This window comes from Myotis daubentonii, chromosome 15 (genome assembly GCF_963259705.1).
Source record: "Myotis daubentonii chromosome 15, mMyoDau2.1, whole genome shotgun sequence".
NCBI classification, from domain to species: Eukaryota; Metazoa; Chordata; class Mammalia; order Chiroptera; family Vespertilionidae; genus Myotis; species Myotis daubentonii.
This window is the reverse complement of record NC_081854.1, coordinates 7,680,801-7,696,665: the sequence shown is the minus strand read 5'-3', so window position 1 is coordinate 7,696,665 and position 15,865 is coordinate 7,680,801. Positions and strand designations below refer to the sequence as shown.

Sequence of the window (15,865 nt, the reverse complement as noted above, 5' to 3'; positions counted from 1 at the left end):
CACGCTAAGAAGGTCACTTCCTTTTCAAGTCTGTTGATGCTTCCGGTAACCTAATGTTGAGAAGATGCTGTTTTAAGAAAGCATACCTAAGCACACACTGCATAAAACAGATAAAAGTGGACACACTCTGGCCAAAGAGTTAAGGAAACTTGCCCCTGTGGACCTGTTGTTCAGGGTGAAAGGCTAGAGCCAGGATTTGAACCTAGGTAGTCAGGCTCCAGCCTTGGGACCCCTAACCACTATGCTAAAGGCAAAGACTCTGATATGTTCTTTACCAGCTCGTGACTGGGCGGCACCATCACCCCTGTGAGCCGGTTTCTTCATATATATCAGCAGGAACAATACAGTAGTAGGTACTCCACTGGGAGGTTGTGAGGATTTAACACGCGGGAAATGTTTAGAACTGTGCCTGGCACCCAAGATGCATAAATATGAGCTGTTTCAACATAATGAATACTTTTTAGTAATTATTAACACTAAAACTAACGCCGTATTTTTTTCAACACTACCTTTGGCTCATAATAAGCACCCGACACATTACTATAAATGTTAATCATTTATTTTGTAAGATTAGCATTTATAAACTTGGAACCCTAGCGCTTAACCTCGACCTTAGCACGATACCTAGCAAGAAGTAATTGCAAGTGTATTACTAATAAAAACAGCAACAATAATAGATTTATACTAAACATTTTCTTTCTTAGAAAGTGAGCTTAGAAAACACAACCTGAGAGACTAAGTTGGCTCCACACCATTCAATTCAGCCAGTGAGTCCCAAAACTAAGAGCAAGAGAAGATCAGTGACCAACCTAGACGAAACGCCCCAATCCTGTGGTCGAACCTAATGCAGACATCACGCAGGGGGCCTTATTCGTTTATTAAACTCACACCACCACCCTACAACGGGATGTCAGGCAGCCCTGAGCAGCCTTTGCGTCTCCATGGCTTGGAGACCCAGCCACAGCCGGCCGGTTCTTTTCACTGCCCCTCTTTTCACTGCCAGGCCCCCGGGTCTGCTGTCCTCTCCTGCCCGTGACTCTGGCCCTGGCTCACTCTGGAAGCTTATTCCAGTCGCATTCCAAACTCGTGGCCTCCAGTGTCTCCTCTCCAGTCTGACCCCCACACAGCCCCAGAGCACACCCCGTCCTTCCCCTGGCTCAGCGTCCCCCTCAGGAAAGTGTGGAGGCCTTAGCCTGGCACTTGAAGCCCGAAAGCCCTGGGTCTGCCTCGCTTTACCGCCTCCCTGGTGTGAGCTCTCCCCGCCATCTGTACACAGCCACATCCCGCTGTGCCCTCACATACTTTTTCCTCGGTGCATGAGCACGTGGAGAGAGAGAGAGTGAGTGAGTTCTGGTGTCTCTTCTTGTCCTTATAAGGACACTTTTTTTTAAATATTTTTTATTGATTTCAGAGGGGAAGAGAGAGGGATAGAGAGAGAGAAACATCAATGATGAGAGAGAACCACTGATTGGCTGCCTCCTGCATGCCCCACACTGGGGACCAAGCCCGCAGCCCAAGCATGTGCCCTTGACCAGAATCGAACCTGGGACCCTTCAGTCCGCAGGCCGACGCTCTATCCATGGAGCCAAACCAGCCAGAGCATAAGGACGCTTTAAATGTTACTTTCAATTAGTTGATATTCAATCTTTTGTATTCATTTCAGGTGTACAGCATAGTGGTTAGACACTCATATACTTTGCCAATAGCCAAATGGTCCCCCCAACAGAGCAAGAGCAAGCCATTCCTGTAAGACAGTCTCTCCGGTTCCCACCCGGCCCAGCGGGAGTTGGCAACGCCCTCCCTGGGTTCCCACAGGAACGTCCCAGAAGCCTAGCGCTGCTATTATCATAATTGCTGAGTTGTAATTATTTGGTGACCGTCTGTCTCTCCCGCTGCGTGCTCTGCACTCTCTGGGAGCTCTCATCGCCCTATAATTGATGCACAATGTAATTATACCTTTACTGCGTCGTGCACTGCTCCAGGAGATTCCCAAGGAGGTAAGGGAGTGGCCGGACCAGTAGCGTGAAGACATTTTAAAATCCAAAACAACACTGCCACCCAGGCAAAAAGCACTTGGGGAACACCGGTTTGCAACCCCCCAGCCAGCACCTTTCCTGGAGTGAGCTTCGGTGTGGCCACCAACTCAGGTGAGTGTGAACTAGAGCATCATGGACGCGTCTACAGTTGCCCTGCCCCAGCCAGTCGCAGGTAACGGTGACCTCACGTTGGCCCTTGACTGGAATCAAACCCGGGACCCTTTGGTCCGCAGGCCGATGCTCTGTCCCCTGAGCCAAACCGGCTAAGGCTCTTTAAAAAATATATACATTTTTATTGATTTCAGAGAGGGAGAGAGAGATAGAAGCATTAATGATGAGAGAGAATCATTGATCGGCTGCCTCCTGCATGCCCCCTACTGGGGATTGAGCCTGCAACCTGGGCATGTGCCCTTGACCGGAATTGAACCTGGGACCCTTCAATCCATAGGATGGCACTCGATCCACTGAGCCAAACCAGCCGGGGCTGAGGTTTCAATTCAGACCCTGGGAAAATCAGCAGCCTCCTTTCCCTGGCATTTATGGGGTGTGGGTCAATGCCGTCTTTGTAGCAACACCCCCCCCCCCCACACACACACACACACACAAAACACTCTCCTCATTTACTCAACAAATATTTGCTGAGTGCCTGCTTTGGGCCAAACACTGTGCTGGGCACGGAATCTTCAGCTAAATTCTGCCCCCTCCCCTTTGTTTTTTGGTGAATACTCGCCCAAGAGTATTTTTTAAAATATGTTTTTATTGAGTTTAGAGAGAGGGAAAGGAAGAGGGATAGAGTGATAGAAACATCGCGATGAGAGAGAATCATTGATTGGCTGCCTCCTGCACGCCCCCTACTGGGGATCGAGCCCAAAACCCAGACATGTGTCCTGATCAGGAATCACCAGGTGACCTCTTGGTTTATGGGTCAATGCTCAACCACTGAGCCACACCGGCTGGGCCTGAGGATTTTTTTTCCATTGATTTTTAGAGAGAGTGGAAGAGAGGGAGGGAGAGGGAGAGAGAAAAAGTAGGAGAGAAAGAGAGAGAAACATCAATGAGAGACACATACATTGATTGGTTGCCTCCTGAACATGCTCCGACCAGGGCTGGGGATCGAACCTGCAACCCAGGTACATGCCCTTGAACGGGAATCAAACCCAAGACCCTTAGATGTACAGGCAAATGCTCTAACCATTGAGAACACCAGCCATGGCTTGCTTTTTTAAAAATCCATTAGTCCCTCCCATCAAGCATCTTCATTATCTAAATCCTGAATGAGAGAGCAACAGTTCTGCCGGCAGGTTCAGAAGCAGGAGGGTACCATGTGACCCAAATCCATTTGCTTTCTGCTTTGGGTCAGTGAGTTGCAGGAGTTGAGGCAGCAAAAGATTTCCATGAAAATGCACCTGAGTCTATTCAGGAACAACAGAGGGTGAACAGTGAAGAGTTCAGATCGGGAGGGAAAGGGGTTCTCCACGCTGACCTCGGCCCGACTGGCCTTTCCGGTCCCACCATGGTGTCACCTCACTTTTGCACGCATCTGTCCCCCCCCCCCCCAAATAGGAATGGTTGTCTCTTCAAACTCTCCCTGTAGGTTGTCCATCCCTCTTGAAGGTTGGTGTCCAGCCCTAGCTGGTTTGGTTCAGTGGGTAGAGCATCCGCCTGTGGACTGAAGGGTCCTGAGTTCGATTCCAGTCAAAGGCACATGCCTGGGTTGCGGTTCCATCCCCAGTAGGGGGCATGCAGGAGGCAGCCGATCAATGATTCTCTCTCAGCATTGATGTTTCTCTCCCTCTCCTTCCCTCTCTGAAATCAATTTTTAAAAATGTAAATAAATAAAAAAGAAAGTTGGTGTCCAGAGTTGGACCGTTAAGGACAGGGTCCTCCAGTAACGGATGGAGCCATTGAGAAATCTGTCACAGACTTTATTAAATTTCTTTTCCCCGTACAAACCCCAAGCCACCCCCCTACTGCAGCAGGAGTTTCCGGTTATGCCTGTAAGTAATGGCCCTGGTCGGAGAGAAAAGGCGTGGGGGTTAGAAAGAGGACTGCAGGCCCCTCTATGTCAACTGATGCCCCCCGCCCCCTCCCCCCAAAAAATATTCCTGCCAATCATCGGCCTTATTTGACTTAGCCAATGACGTCTGGGTCTCTGGGCAGATTTGCAGGGTGCTTGGCCAATCAGTGCTGGCTCATGAGGAGCGAAAGGTTAGGACTGGGACTGAGGGTAAAATGTGGACACAGAGTGGAAGAAGATGGGGAGACGGGGAGAGAGACACGGGCACAGGGAGAGAGACTCACAGAGAAGGGGAAGACAGAGAGAAATGAGGAAGAGAGAGAAGCAGCTGTCGTAGGTGGAACTGTGTTCCCCCCAAAGATACGCCCGAGCCCTAACCCCTCCCACCCCCTCACCCCCGTGTTCATGCATGTGACCTTTTCGGAATAAGGGTCTTTGCAGATGTAATTACGTTAAGGTCACATGAGAGCATTCTGGGTGTAGGCTGGGCTCTCCATTCAAAAGCTGGTGTTCTTATGAGAGAGAGAAAGGAAAACACACAAAAAACACAACACAACACCACACCAACAAGGAGATCTGAGACCCCGGCAGAGGGAACAGCCAAGTGAAGGCCCAGGCAGAGATGGGAGGAAAGCCGAGAGCCAAGATGCCAGCAGCCACCAAAGGTAGGAGGCAGGGGGGACCTCCACAAGGGACACCCCCCCCCACCTGCCAACCCTTTGACTGGGGGCTTCTGACCGGAGTTCTAAGAGAATACCTTTGTTGCCTTAAGCCACCCAGGATGTGGTCATTAGTTACAGCAGTGACAGGAAACGAATACACAAGGAGACAGTGGGGAGAGAGCAGGGGAGAGACAGAGGGAGACGGAAGCTGGGCAGGAGGCTGAGGGAGAGAGAAATGGAACTCAAGACAGAGATGGGAGAGGGGAAGACGAGTTGAAGGCCAGTGAAGACAGGGAGAGGGGTTCACAGCTGGGGGGTGGGGGGGAGCTGGGTGAAGGGCGGTAGAAAAGGAGGGAAGATGGGAGAGGAAAGGAGTCGGCAGCAGAGAGAGAGATTTGAAGCAGCAGAGCGGGGCTGGCAGACCGGGAGGGATCTGCGGGCCATGCAGGGCGGGAGTCGGAAACGGACCCGGAGCCAGGAGAGACCTGCAGAGACGGGCAGAGAGGAACAGAGACACAGACACAACTCGGGACCAAGGGAGAAAGGAGGGAGGGCAGGCCTGGGTCTGGGACAGAGGAGGGGGGGAGAAAGCCCAGGGTAAGAGGCAGAGACAGTCTCACAGAGGGAGAGAAGGGGACACACCAGAGCGAGCTCGCATTACAGCGGGCATTCATGTGCTCAGTGCCGATTCAACACTCATCCCCACTCCCCAGAGGGAGGCACTGGGAGTGTCTAAAATTGAGCATGGCCCTAGCCGGTTTGGCTCAGTGGATAGAGCGTGGGCCTGCGGACTGAAGGGTCCCAGGTTCGATTCTGGACAAGGGCACATGCCCAGGTTGTGGGCTCAACCCCCAGTGGGGGGGGTGCAGGAGGCAGCCGATCAATGATTCTCTCTCATCATTGATGTTTCTATCTCTCTCTCCCTCTTTCTGAAATCAATAAAAATACATTTTAAAAAGTAAATAAAATAAAATCGAGCATGAAGAAAGGAGGGTGAGGGGCAGCGAGAGACTGGAGAGGGGGCGGAACAGGGGCCAAGCAGACGGGCAGGGAGAAACGCTCAGAGGTGGAAGGGTGGCAAGGGCAGCGTCTCCCCTTGGCACTGTGGGGCCCGCGCTTGGGGCCCAGGGAAATGTTTCCATTTTAAAGACTTTTAAAAGCAGAAGAAAATAATGTGACAGTGAGTAACAATAATAATAATAACTTTAAAATCCAGCTTGGAATACATCTGTCTTCAAATCAGCACATTCACAAAATACAGTTTTTGTTTTGTCTTTGGAGGAAGAGACCCACAAAGCAAAAGTGCTGAGGTCTCAGGAAAGACAGTGTCGTCCAGTGATGGGGGGAGGGGGGAGAGCGAGAGCAAGAGAGAGAGAGAGAGAGAGAGAGAGAGAGAGAGAGAGAAGAAGAAGAAGGAGGAGGAGGAGGAGGAGGAGGAGGAGGAGGAGGAGGAGGAGGAGGAGGAGGAGAAGGAGGAGGAGGAGGAGGAGAGCAAGAGAGAAAGAGGAAAGCAGAGAGGAAAAAAGAGGGGGAGAGAGAGAGGGAAACAAATAGATAAAGTGACCGGGGAGATTCCCAAAGGACACCGGGACCCACGAGGGCGTTGCCACTTTGAGGGGCTCAGTGGGGCCTTTGGGGGCTTCGGGCGCGGGCAGGGAGGACTCACGAAGCCACGATGACCCCAAAGACGAAGACGGCCAGACACACGGAAACGGTGATGCCGAGCTGGGCCTGTGTCCGCGGGTGTCCACTCGCGCTGTCTTACCGCAGGGCCGCGCGGGGCTGCCTGTCGACTGACAGCCCGAACCTCCGTTGCCACCCTGCCTTGACCTTGATCGCACCCACTGCTCACTCAGCAACCTGGGCCTCCTTCCCACCTCCTGGCCCTCGGCCTCTCCCGGGGTCTCACCCTCCATTCATCCAGTCCCGGAACTCTGTGTCCCAGGCACCTTTCAAGGTGCTCGGGATCCCAGTGTGAACTCACCCCTGCCCCTTCCTGCCCCTCCCCCCCTCCCGCTCCGAGAAGAGCCAGCGAAGAGCCCAGTGCTAAATGCATCTCATCGGATGGGGGGCAGGGTGGGAGGGGGACTTGGGTCGCTCTTTTGCCAAGAACATGACAGGGGAATGCAAAATGCTGACCATCCCCTGAGAAGAAGGAAGCCTGCATCTTAGCGGGCGGCTCCGAGGGTGGCCTTGGGAGTGCCGTTCTGCACCTCCCACTCGCACCCTCTCGTTCTGTCAGCAGACTCTTGGCTCCACCTTCAAAGTATATCCAGCATCTGAACCTCCTCCTGGGCCCCTGACCGGGTCTAGCCGCACCCTCCCCGTCACAGGATCCTGGCTTCTCCTCCCTGCAGTTCCCGGCGTGGCCGCCAGGGGCGCTTGCTAACCCCCAAGTCCACTCATGTCCCTCTTCTGCTCAGAGCCCTCCCATGGCTCGTTTCTCATTCGGAATAAAAGCCCACACCTAGCGGGTTTGGCTCAGTAGATAGAGCCTCGGCTTGGGGACTGAAGGGTCTCAGGTTCAGTTCCCAGTCAGGGCACATGCCCGGGTTGCGGGTTCCATCCCCAGTAGAGGGTGTGCAGGAGGCAGCTGATCAATGATTCCTTTTCATCATTGATGTTTCTATCCCTCTCCCTTTCTCTCTGAAATCAACTTTAAAAAAAAAAAGAATTATCCAGTCCCAAATGTCAGTGAAAGCCTAGTCCAGTGATGGCGAACCTATGACACCCGTGCCCACAACCAAGGTACATGCCCTTGACCGGAATCGAACCTGGGACCCTTCAGTCCACAGGCCGAGGCTCTATCCACTGAGCCAAACCAGTCAGGGCTAGATATGATGTTTTAATATAGAGAAGGAACAAAAAAGAAAACAAACAATGAACCATGCCCTGGCCAGGTAGCTCAGTTGGTTACAGCATCGTCCTGATACCCCACGGTTGCAAGGTACATGCCCTTGACCAGAATCGAACCTGGGACCCTTGAGTCCACAGGCTGACGCTCTATCCTCTGAGCCAAACCGGTTAGGGCTACGATATGTATTTTTTTAAAATCCCAATGAGTGAATAAATTAAGCATAGCCTTTCAGACTCCCCAGATGCGACACTGGCTAAACAGAAAATATCTGCCCTAGCTGGTTTGGCTCAGTGGATGCAGCGTCAGCCTGTGGACTCAAGGGTCCCAGGGTTCGATTCCGGTCAAGGACACATGCCCGGGTTGCAGGCTCGATCCCCCACTGGGGGGCTTGCGGGAGGCAGCCGATCAATGATTCTCTCTCATCATTGATGTTTCTATCTCTCCCTCCCTCTTCCTTTCTCTCTGAAATCAATAAAAATATATTTTAAAAAATAATAAATAAAAATAAAATATCTTTTGCACCTGCCATCCTGCTATTAGATGCATGGTCAAGTTACAGAGGAATCATCCCATCTAACTGCAGGGGAAAATGAACTTCAGAATGTGGAAGCACCTCGGGCCTCACTGTAAGCAAGTTCAGGGCAGAATTCAAGGCTGCACGTGGGAGACCTCAAAACCCTTATCCACTGGGACCGGCTGACGTCTCTCATGTCTTCCCCCGCCCACAAGAGCTTACCGAAACAGTTATTCTTTGTAATGCATGTGGGACTGGTCTTCAGGCAATGAACACAGTCCAAGACCTCTTCTTTCAGCATGTCTGGACAAGGGGGGAGGGAGAAGTGGGATGAGGGCAGCTATGAGACAATTGGCACGGGGTGGGAAGACAGAAGGGGAAAGGGGATCTGGAGTCCCTTGGCTCTCGTGAATTTGGGGGTGCCATGGGCAGCAGAGCAAGCTGAGCAAAACGCACTGACGATTCACCTTCAAAATGATTTGTATATATTTATAAAATACATCCAAGTTGATGGAAGAGTTCGATTAAGTTGCGGCTGTTCCGTGAACCCAACGTTCTGTTTGCAGGCATTTAATTAATTAAACTTAAACACATGTTTAATTAAACATCTACAAAGGCATGCTTTCACATCTCTATTCCTATTTTGCAGCCACCTGTGGCATAGACTGGCTGGATGCTCACGCATCTGTCTCCTCAGCTTCCTGCCACGCTGGGAAGACTACATTTCCCAGGATTCCTTGCAGTAGTTTGAAAACATGTGACTGAGTTCTGGCCAATGGAAAGTGGGCAGAGGAATGCAGAGCCAATTCCCAGGTTTGGCTATCAAAGTTCCTGGGGAATTCCCTATTCTTTCTCCGTTTTTTGAAGCTTGTTGAGAAGGCACAACCCGGATGCAACCTGGATCCCTGAGTCAGCACTTGGAAGAACTGCTCAACTCTCGGTGGAATTTGAGTAAAAGAGAACTAAACCTTTCTTTCATTAAACCACTGACATTCAGGGTTGGTTGCTAGGATATAGGCTCTCCTATCCTGTCTAAGATTGCTCCAAAGTACTTTTTTTTTTTCAGGTTACAACTTTCATAAGCCCTCAAAAATCAGATATCCATAAGCACTAGAACTTTGGACCCACTAGATCAGCGGTTCTCAATCTATGGGTCGCGACCCCTTTGGGGGGTCGAATGACCCTTTCACAGGGGTCGCCTAAGACCATCAGAAAACACACATATAATGACATATTGTTTTTGTGATTAATCACTATGCTTTCGTTATGTTCAATTTGTAACCATGAAATTGGGGGTCACCACAACATGAGGAACTGTATTAAAGGGTCGCGGCATTAGGAAGGTTGAGAACCACTGCACTAGATGGAGTAGGTGTGATAGTGGGGCTTGATTTGTGGGTAAAGAGGCGTAGAAGGATAGAGAAGGGAGGGATAGACAATACATCTACCAGGACTCACGGCAAATTTTCCGATCACAGGCTGCAAGAGAAAAGAGCTGAGGTGAGATAAGCTGGGACAGCAATTTGAGAATCTGATCAAGGAAAGGAACCAGGAGAGGGAGGGAGACATGAGTCTGGGAAAGAAGAGGAAGGAATATTAGCGAGGGGCAGAGAAAGCTGAGTCGGAGGGGAGGGGAGGAAGGGGTGTGGGAGAAAAGGTGAGAGAAGGGGATGGGTGATAACGAGGAGGGGACTTGGTGGAGAGGGACGCTGCACCTTTTAGTTCATACGACCTTAACACTGTCTTGAGTTTCTTGGTCACCTTCCTCCTAAGAGTCACCAGCTCTTCCAGCAGAGGCCCATCTGAGGAGAGAGAGAGAGCTCCGTGGGGGGCACTCAGCATCCCATCGGCAGCTTCAAACAGGAGGGATGAGGAAACTCTCTTTCATTCACCAGGAGTACCAAGGTTAGGTCTTCCTCGGGGTCCACTGGGCAAACCCATGGCCTGGGAAGCCCTGCATCTAGCTTCCGTGAGCCCGGCTTCTGGCTTGGTGGCGCTCTCCCCTGTGGGAGCGCACTGACCACCAGGGGGCAGCTCCTGCGTTGAGCATCTGCCCCCTGGTGGTCAGTGCGCATCATTGCAACTGGTTGTTCCACCGTTCGGTCGATTTGCATATTAGCCTTTTATTATATAGGATTACCTAGACCTGCACTCTTCAATATGTCAGCCATCAGCCACACATGGCTACTGAGCACTCAAAATGGATTAGTCTGAACTGAGGTGTGCGGTTCATCTAAAATAGATGTTAGGTTTCAAAGACATGGTATGAAAAAAGATAATTGTATAATATTAATAAATCATTTTTATATTAGTTGCATGTTCAGATGGCAGTATTTTAGGTATGGGGTTAAGTAAAATACATTAAAATTAATTTTATCTGCTCTGTCTAGCTTTTAAAAAACGTGGCTACTAGAGCCTGGCTGGAGCGGCTTAGTGGTTGAGCATCAACCCATGAACCAGGAGGTCCCTGGTTCGATTTCCGGTCAGGGCACATACCTGGGTTGTGGGCTCAGTCCCCAGTAGGGGGCGTGCAGGAGGCAGCTGATCGATGTTTTTCTCTCATTGATGTTTCCATCTCTCTACCCCTATCCCTTTCTCTCTCAAAAACCAATAAAAACTTATATGGCTACTGGAGTCCTAGCTGGTTTGGCTCAGTGGATAGAGCATTGGCCTGTGGATTCAAGGGTCCCAGTCAAGAGCACATGCCTGGGTTGCGGGTTTGATTCCCAGTAGGGGGCATGCAGGAGGCAGCCGATCCATGCTTCTCTCTCATCATGGATGTTTCTATCTCTCTCTCCCTTCCTCTCTGAAATCAATGAAAATATATTAAAAAAAATAAATAAATAAAACTGTGGCTACTAGAAAATAAAAAATTACACATGTGATACCTATTTGTGCCTGACATTGTATTTGCATTGGACACTGATGCCTCCTAAGTTTATGTCACTCTCCTACATCGCTCACTGAAGTCCAGATGTTTACAGAGTGGCCAGATTATTATGACCACCTGACGTTTGTGGGCAAATTAGCCGTACACTGCATCGTATGGGATATGGAAGCCGAAGGCCTGTTCGAACACCTTTGCTGTCTGCAGTTACCAAGATAAAACGTCTCCAATTCACACAGGAACATAAGGATTGGACGGTCGAGCATTGGAAAAAAGTCATGGGGTCCGATGAATCACGTTTCCAGTTGCATCATGCAGATGGCAGAGTGAGAATTTGACGGAAACAGCATGAAAGCATGCACCCCACACGCATGAGTACAACCCTTCAAGCTGGTGGGGGCAGTGTTATGGTTTGGGGCATGCTTTCCTGGCATGATTTGGGCCCTTTACTTCGTGTGGAACAACGTCTGAATAGCACCACATACCTAAGTATCGTTGCTGATCAGGTTCATCCTATCATGTTGATGGCGTATCCCAGTGGAGACGGCTTCTTCCAACAAGACAATGCGCCATGCCACGGTGCTTGTCTTGTGCAGGAGTGGTTTCAAGAACATGAGGGAGACTTTACCTTGCTTAGGCAGCCCCCACCATCACCAGATCTCAACCCAGTTGAGCATTTGTGGGACGATGTTAAAAGAGCCATCAGGCAGCTGGTTCTACGACCATCAAATCTCACAGAACTGGACAGTGCTATTCATCAGGCATGGTGTCAGATTCCTCGCATCACCTTTCAACATCTCGTGGAGTCAATGCCAAGAAGAATCGCTGCAGTATTGAAGGCAAAAGGTGGCCCAACGAAGTACTGATGGGGTGGTCATAACAATCTGGCCACTCAGTGTACATATATCTCCCACATTCACAAGCTGTTAAATCTCGTTGTTTACCCATATCTTCAGAAAAAAATCACTTCTACTGTCGTGGTAAACAACCTGCTTCCCTATTTAGAATGGTCTGGCCCTCTAGCAACTTCAGCATGAAATTATAGCTAATTTGCCTACAAACATCAGGTGGTCATACTAATCTGGCCACTCAGTGTATATGCAACTACCCAATCAGGATCTCCACTTGGATGTGTAACTAGGCATCTTAAGCTCCGTAAGTTCAAAAGTTAACCTCAATGTTCTCCTCCAGCCCTGGCCGGTGTGGCTCAGTTGGTTGGGCATCGTCCTGAGCACCAAGGGGTTGCTGGTTGGGAGTCCTGGTTGGGGCACATGCCCGGGTTGTGGGCTTGAACCCTGGTAGGGGCTTGTGGGAGGCAGCCTATCTATGTTTTGCTCTAACATCAATGCTTCTCTCTCTCTCTCTCTCTCTCTCTCTCTCTCTCAAATATCAATAAAAATATATTTAAAAAATGCTCCTTCAAACCTGCTCCCAACCCCTGGTCGTCTTCTTAGTAGATTCAGGTGCCATGGTTCTACTTGCTCAGGCCAAAATCCTTTCTGTGACCCCTTTTTCTCACATCCCACATGCAATTTGCCAACATGTATGTCAGCAAATCTTTTTTGTTCAATAGTCAAGATAGATCCAGAAAGCCCATCACTTCTCACCCCCTCCACCGCTACCCCCCTGCTGGTTCCAGCCAGCATCGTCTCTTGCCGGGGCCATCACTGTATCTTCTCACTGGTCTCCAGCCTGCCTTCCCCCTTGCCCTGCTAAAATCTGTTTCCACATCCAGAGGGATCCTATGCAACCTCAGTCACCTCGCTGGCATCAGCTTCCGCTCAGAACCCTCCCATGTGGCCCAGAATAGAAGCCAAAAGTCCTGACCGTGGCCTAGAAGGTGCTGCTGCGCCTCCCCTCCCATCCCCCTTACCTCTGTGACCGTCTTCCACTCCTCTCCCTCCCCCCCTCTCCCCGCTGCAGCCCCCCTGGCCTCCTCGAGGTTCTGTGAATCTGCCAAGCACAGAACCAGCTCACCCCAGGATATTTTTCCATTGATTTTTATTTATTTATTTATTTATTTTAAATTTTTATCTATTTTATTGATTTTTTTACAGAGAAGAGGGAGAGGGAAAAAGAGAAGCATCGATCAGCTGCCTCCTGCTCACCTCCTACTGGGGATGTGCCCGCAACCAAGGTACATGCCCTTGACCAGAATCAAACCTGAGACCTTTCAGTCCACAGGTTGATGCTCCATCCACTGAGCCAAACCGGTTAGGTTAGGGCTTTCCATTGATTTTCAGGGAGCGTGGAAGAGAGGGGGAAAGAGAGAGAAAAACATCAATGAGAGAAACACATCCATTGGTAGCCTTACGGGGACAGGACCTGGGGCCCTGGGAGGAGCCTACAACCAAGGTACCTGCCTTTGTCCGGAATCAAACCTGCGACCCTTTAGTCCGCAGGCCAACGCTCTATCCACTGAGCCAAACCGGCTAGGGCAGCTTTGTATTTTCAAGTCAAGAGGAAGCTGGTGGACAGGCGGCAAGGGAGGGAGAAGGGGCTGGGTACGGGCTTTCCCTCTTCGTTCCTACCTCTCAGAGAATCAACCCTTAGCTTGTTTATTTGGTTCTTCGCAAAGATCGCCACAAGGTCCAGGTGATCCGTCTCTGGGGAAGGGAGGGGAGGGTAGTCCAGTGGGTCCCTCCAAGAGCCAAGCGACCCCCGCCCCCCCCCCAACTCCCTGCAGGATAGGCCCGCCCTCCCCGTCTCTCCCACCCCAGCCCCTGGCTCGGACCCCACTGTGCCTCTCTCCACGGTGCGGGGCACCCCCCATACACCCCCACACGCACCTATTTCCCCTGCAAACACGTTCGCGGCGTAGTCCCGGAAGAAAGGCCCCTCCATGCCCAGCAGCAGGGCCTGCGCGCGGGCCCGCAGGTGCTCCCGGCCGAAGCGGCTGGGAATGAGGCGGAGGCGCAGCTGGCGCAGCGTCTCCTGCACCGAGAGGTCACACTGCAGGCAGCCCCAGCCCCCGCTCAGGCCCCCGAGCAGCAGGAGGGCCACCGCCAGAGGCATGGCAGGGCCTGTGTGACGTCATAGAGAGCACCCCCAAGACGGTCCCGCCCCCTGGGTGAGGGCGGGGTCAGGGAGGCCCTGGGAGAGACACTCCCGCAGGCTGGTGTTTGCTGAGCACCTACTCTGTGCCAGGCCCTGTGCCAGGCCCTGCAGTGGGTGGCCGAGGCCAACAGTCTCAGCTCGCATCGTTTACAGACATTTGTTCCAAGAAACGTCAGTGGAGCACCCACTGTGTGCCGGGCGGGCGCTGGAGAGAGCCCGGGTGTCCATGGACTAATGAGGGGTCAAAGGTGGCATGTCTATGCAATGGGATAGTATTCAGTCTTAAAAAGGAGGACACTCCGCCCTGGCCGGTTTGGCTCAGTGGATAGAGCGTCGGCCTGCGGACTGAAGGGTCCCAGGTTCCATTCCAGTCAAGGGCATGTACCTTGGTTGCAGGCACATCCCCAGTGGGAGGTGTGCAGGAGGCAGCTGATCAATGATTCTCTCTCATTGATGTTTCTGACTCTATCCCTCTCCCTTCCTCTCTGTAAAAAAAATCAGTTAAATATATATATATATATATTTTAAAAAGGACATTCTGAGATATGCTACTAAATGGGTGGACCTTGAGGGCACTGTGCTAAGTGAAAGAGGCCAGCCAAGAAAAGACAAATCTACATGATTGCGCTCACATGAGGTATTGAGGCTCCCTAAAACAGTCAAATTTACACTCAGGATATTTAAAATTGCTTTGATCTATGGAACCCTACTCAGATTTCCCTAAATACCTGCTAACTTTCTCGCTTCAATATCACCACCTCCAAGGAGGGGCAGGAGAGCAGCCACAGACAATACGGATATGAATGGGTGTGGCTGTGTGCTGATAAAACTACTGAAGGACGCAGAATTCTGAATCTCATATAATGTTTTTAAATATATTTTTATTGATTTCAGAGGGGAAGGGAGAGGGAGAGAGAGCTAGAAACATCAATGATGAGAGAGAATAATGGATCAGCTGCCTCCTGCACAACCCCTCCTGGGGATCAAGCCCACAACTCCGGCATGTGCCCTGACCGGAAATCGAACCCAGGACCTTTCAGTCCACAGGCTGATGCTCTATCCACTGAGCCAAACTGGCTAGGGCTGAATCTCATATAATTTTAACATGTCACGCAATATTCTTTTTTTAAATCCTCATCTGAGGACATGTTCATTGATTTTTAGAGAGAGGGGAAGGGAGGGGGGGCAGAGAAACATTGATGTGATATGAAAGAGAAACATCAATCAGTTGCTTCCCACATGCGTCAGGGCCGGGAATCGAACTTGAAACCTGGGCAGATGCTCTGACCAGGAATCGCACCCGTGACCCTTTGGCGTACAGGACGATGCTTCAACCAACTGAGCTATCCCAGCCAGGGCGCAAAATATTATTATTTAGACTTTTCTCAATCCTTTAGAAACATAAAGGCCATTCCTAGCTTGAGGGCCATAGTTTGCCATTAACTCTAACTCATACAATTTATAATTCTTATTGTTTTGGTCTTTCTTGAGGCCAGGAACTTTGAGTATCTTGCTCACCATTATGTCCTCAACCCCTAGGAAGGAACCTGGCATGCGATGGGCGTTCAATAAATAATTGGTGAATGAAAAAAGGCAGTTTCGCCATAACCGGTTTGGCTCAGTGGACAGAGCGTCGGCCCGCGGACACAAGGGTCCCGGGTTCGATTCCGGTCAGGGGCAGGTACCTTGGTTGTGGGCACATCCCCAGTGGGAGGTGTGCAGGAGGCAGCTGATCAATGTTTCTCTCTCATCGATGTTTCTAACTCCCTATTCCTCTCCCTTCCTCTCTGTAAAAATAAATAAAACATAAAAAAAAATAGAAAAAAGGCAGTTTC

At 50.7% G+C, this 15,865-nt stretch overlaps 1 protein-coding gene across 1 annotated transcript; it reads right to left on the bottom strand.

Annotated features, from left to right (window-relative positions):
- Window positions 1-4,003: 4,003 nt before the first annotated feature.
- IZUMO2 (IZUMO family member 2) lies at window positions 4,004-13,988 on the bottom strand. Its single transcript, XM_059665418.1, is given in 7 exon segments — window positions 4,004-4,046; window positions 6,382-6,508; window positions 8,309-8,389; window positions 9,545-9,565; window positions 9,802-9,888; window positions 13,505-13,579; window positions 13,763-13,988. Coding segments are annotated over 7 exon segments (660 nt in total).
- Between the last annotated feature and the right edge of the window lie 1,877 nt (window positions 13,989-15,865).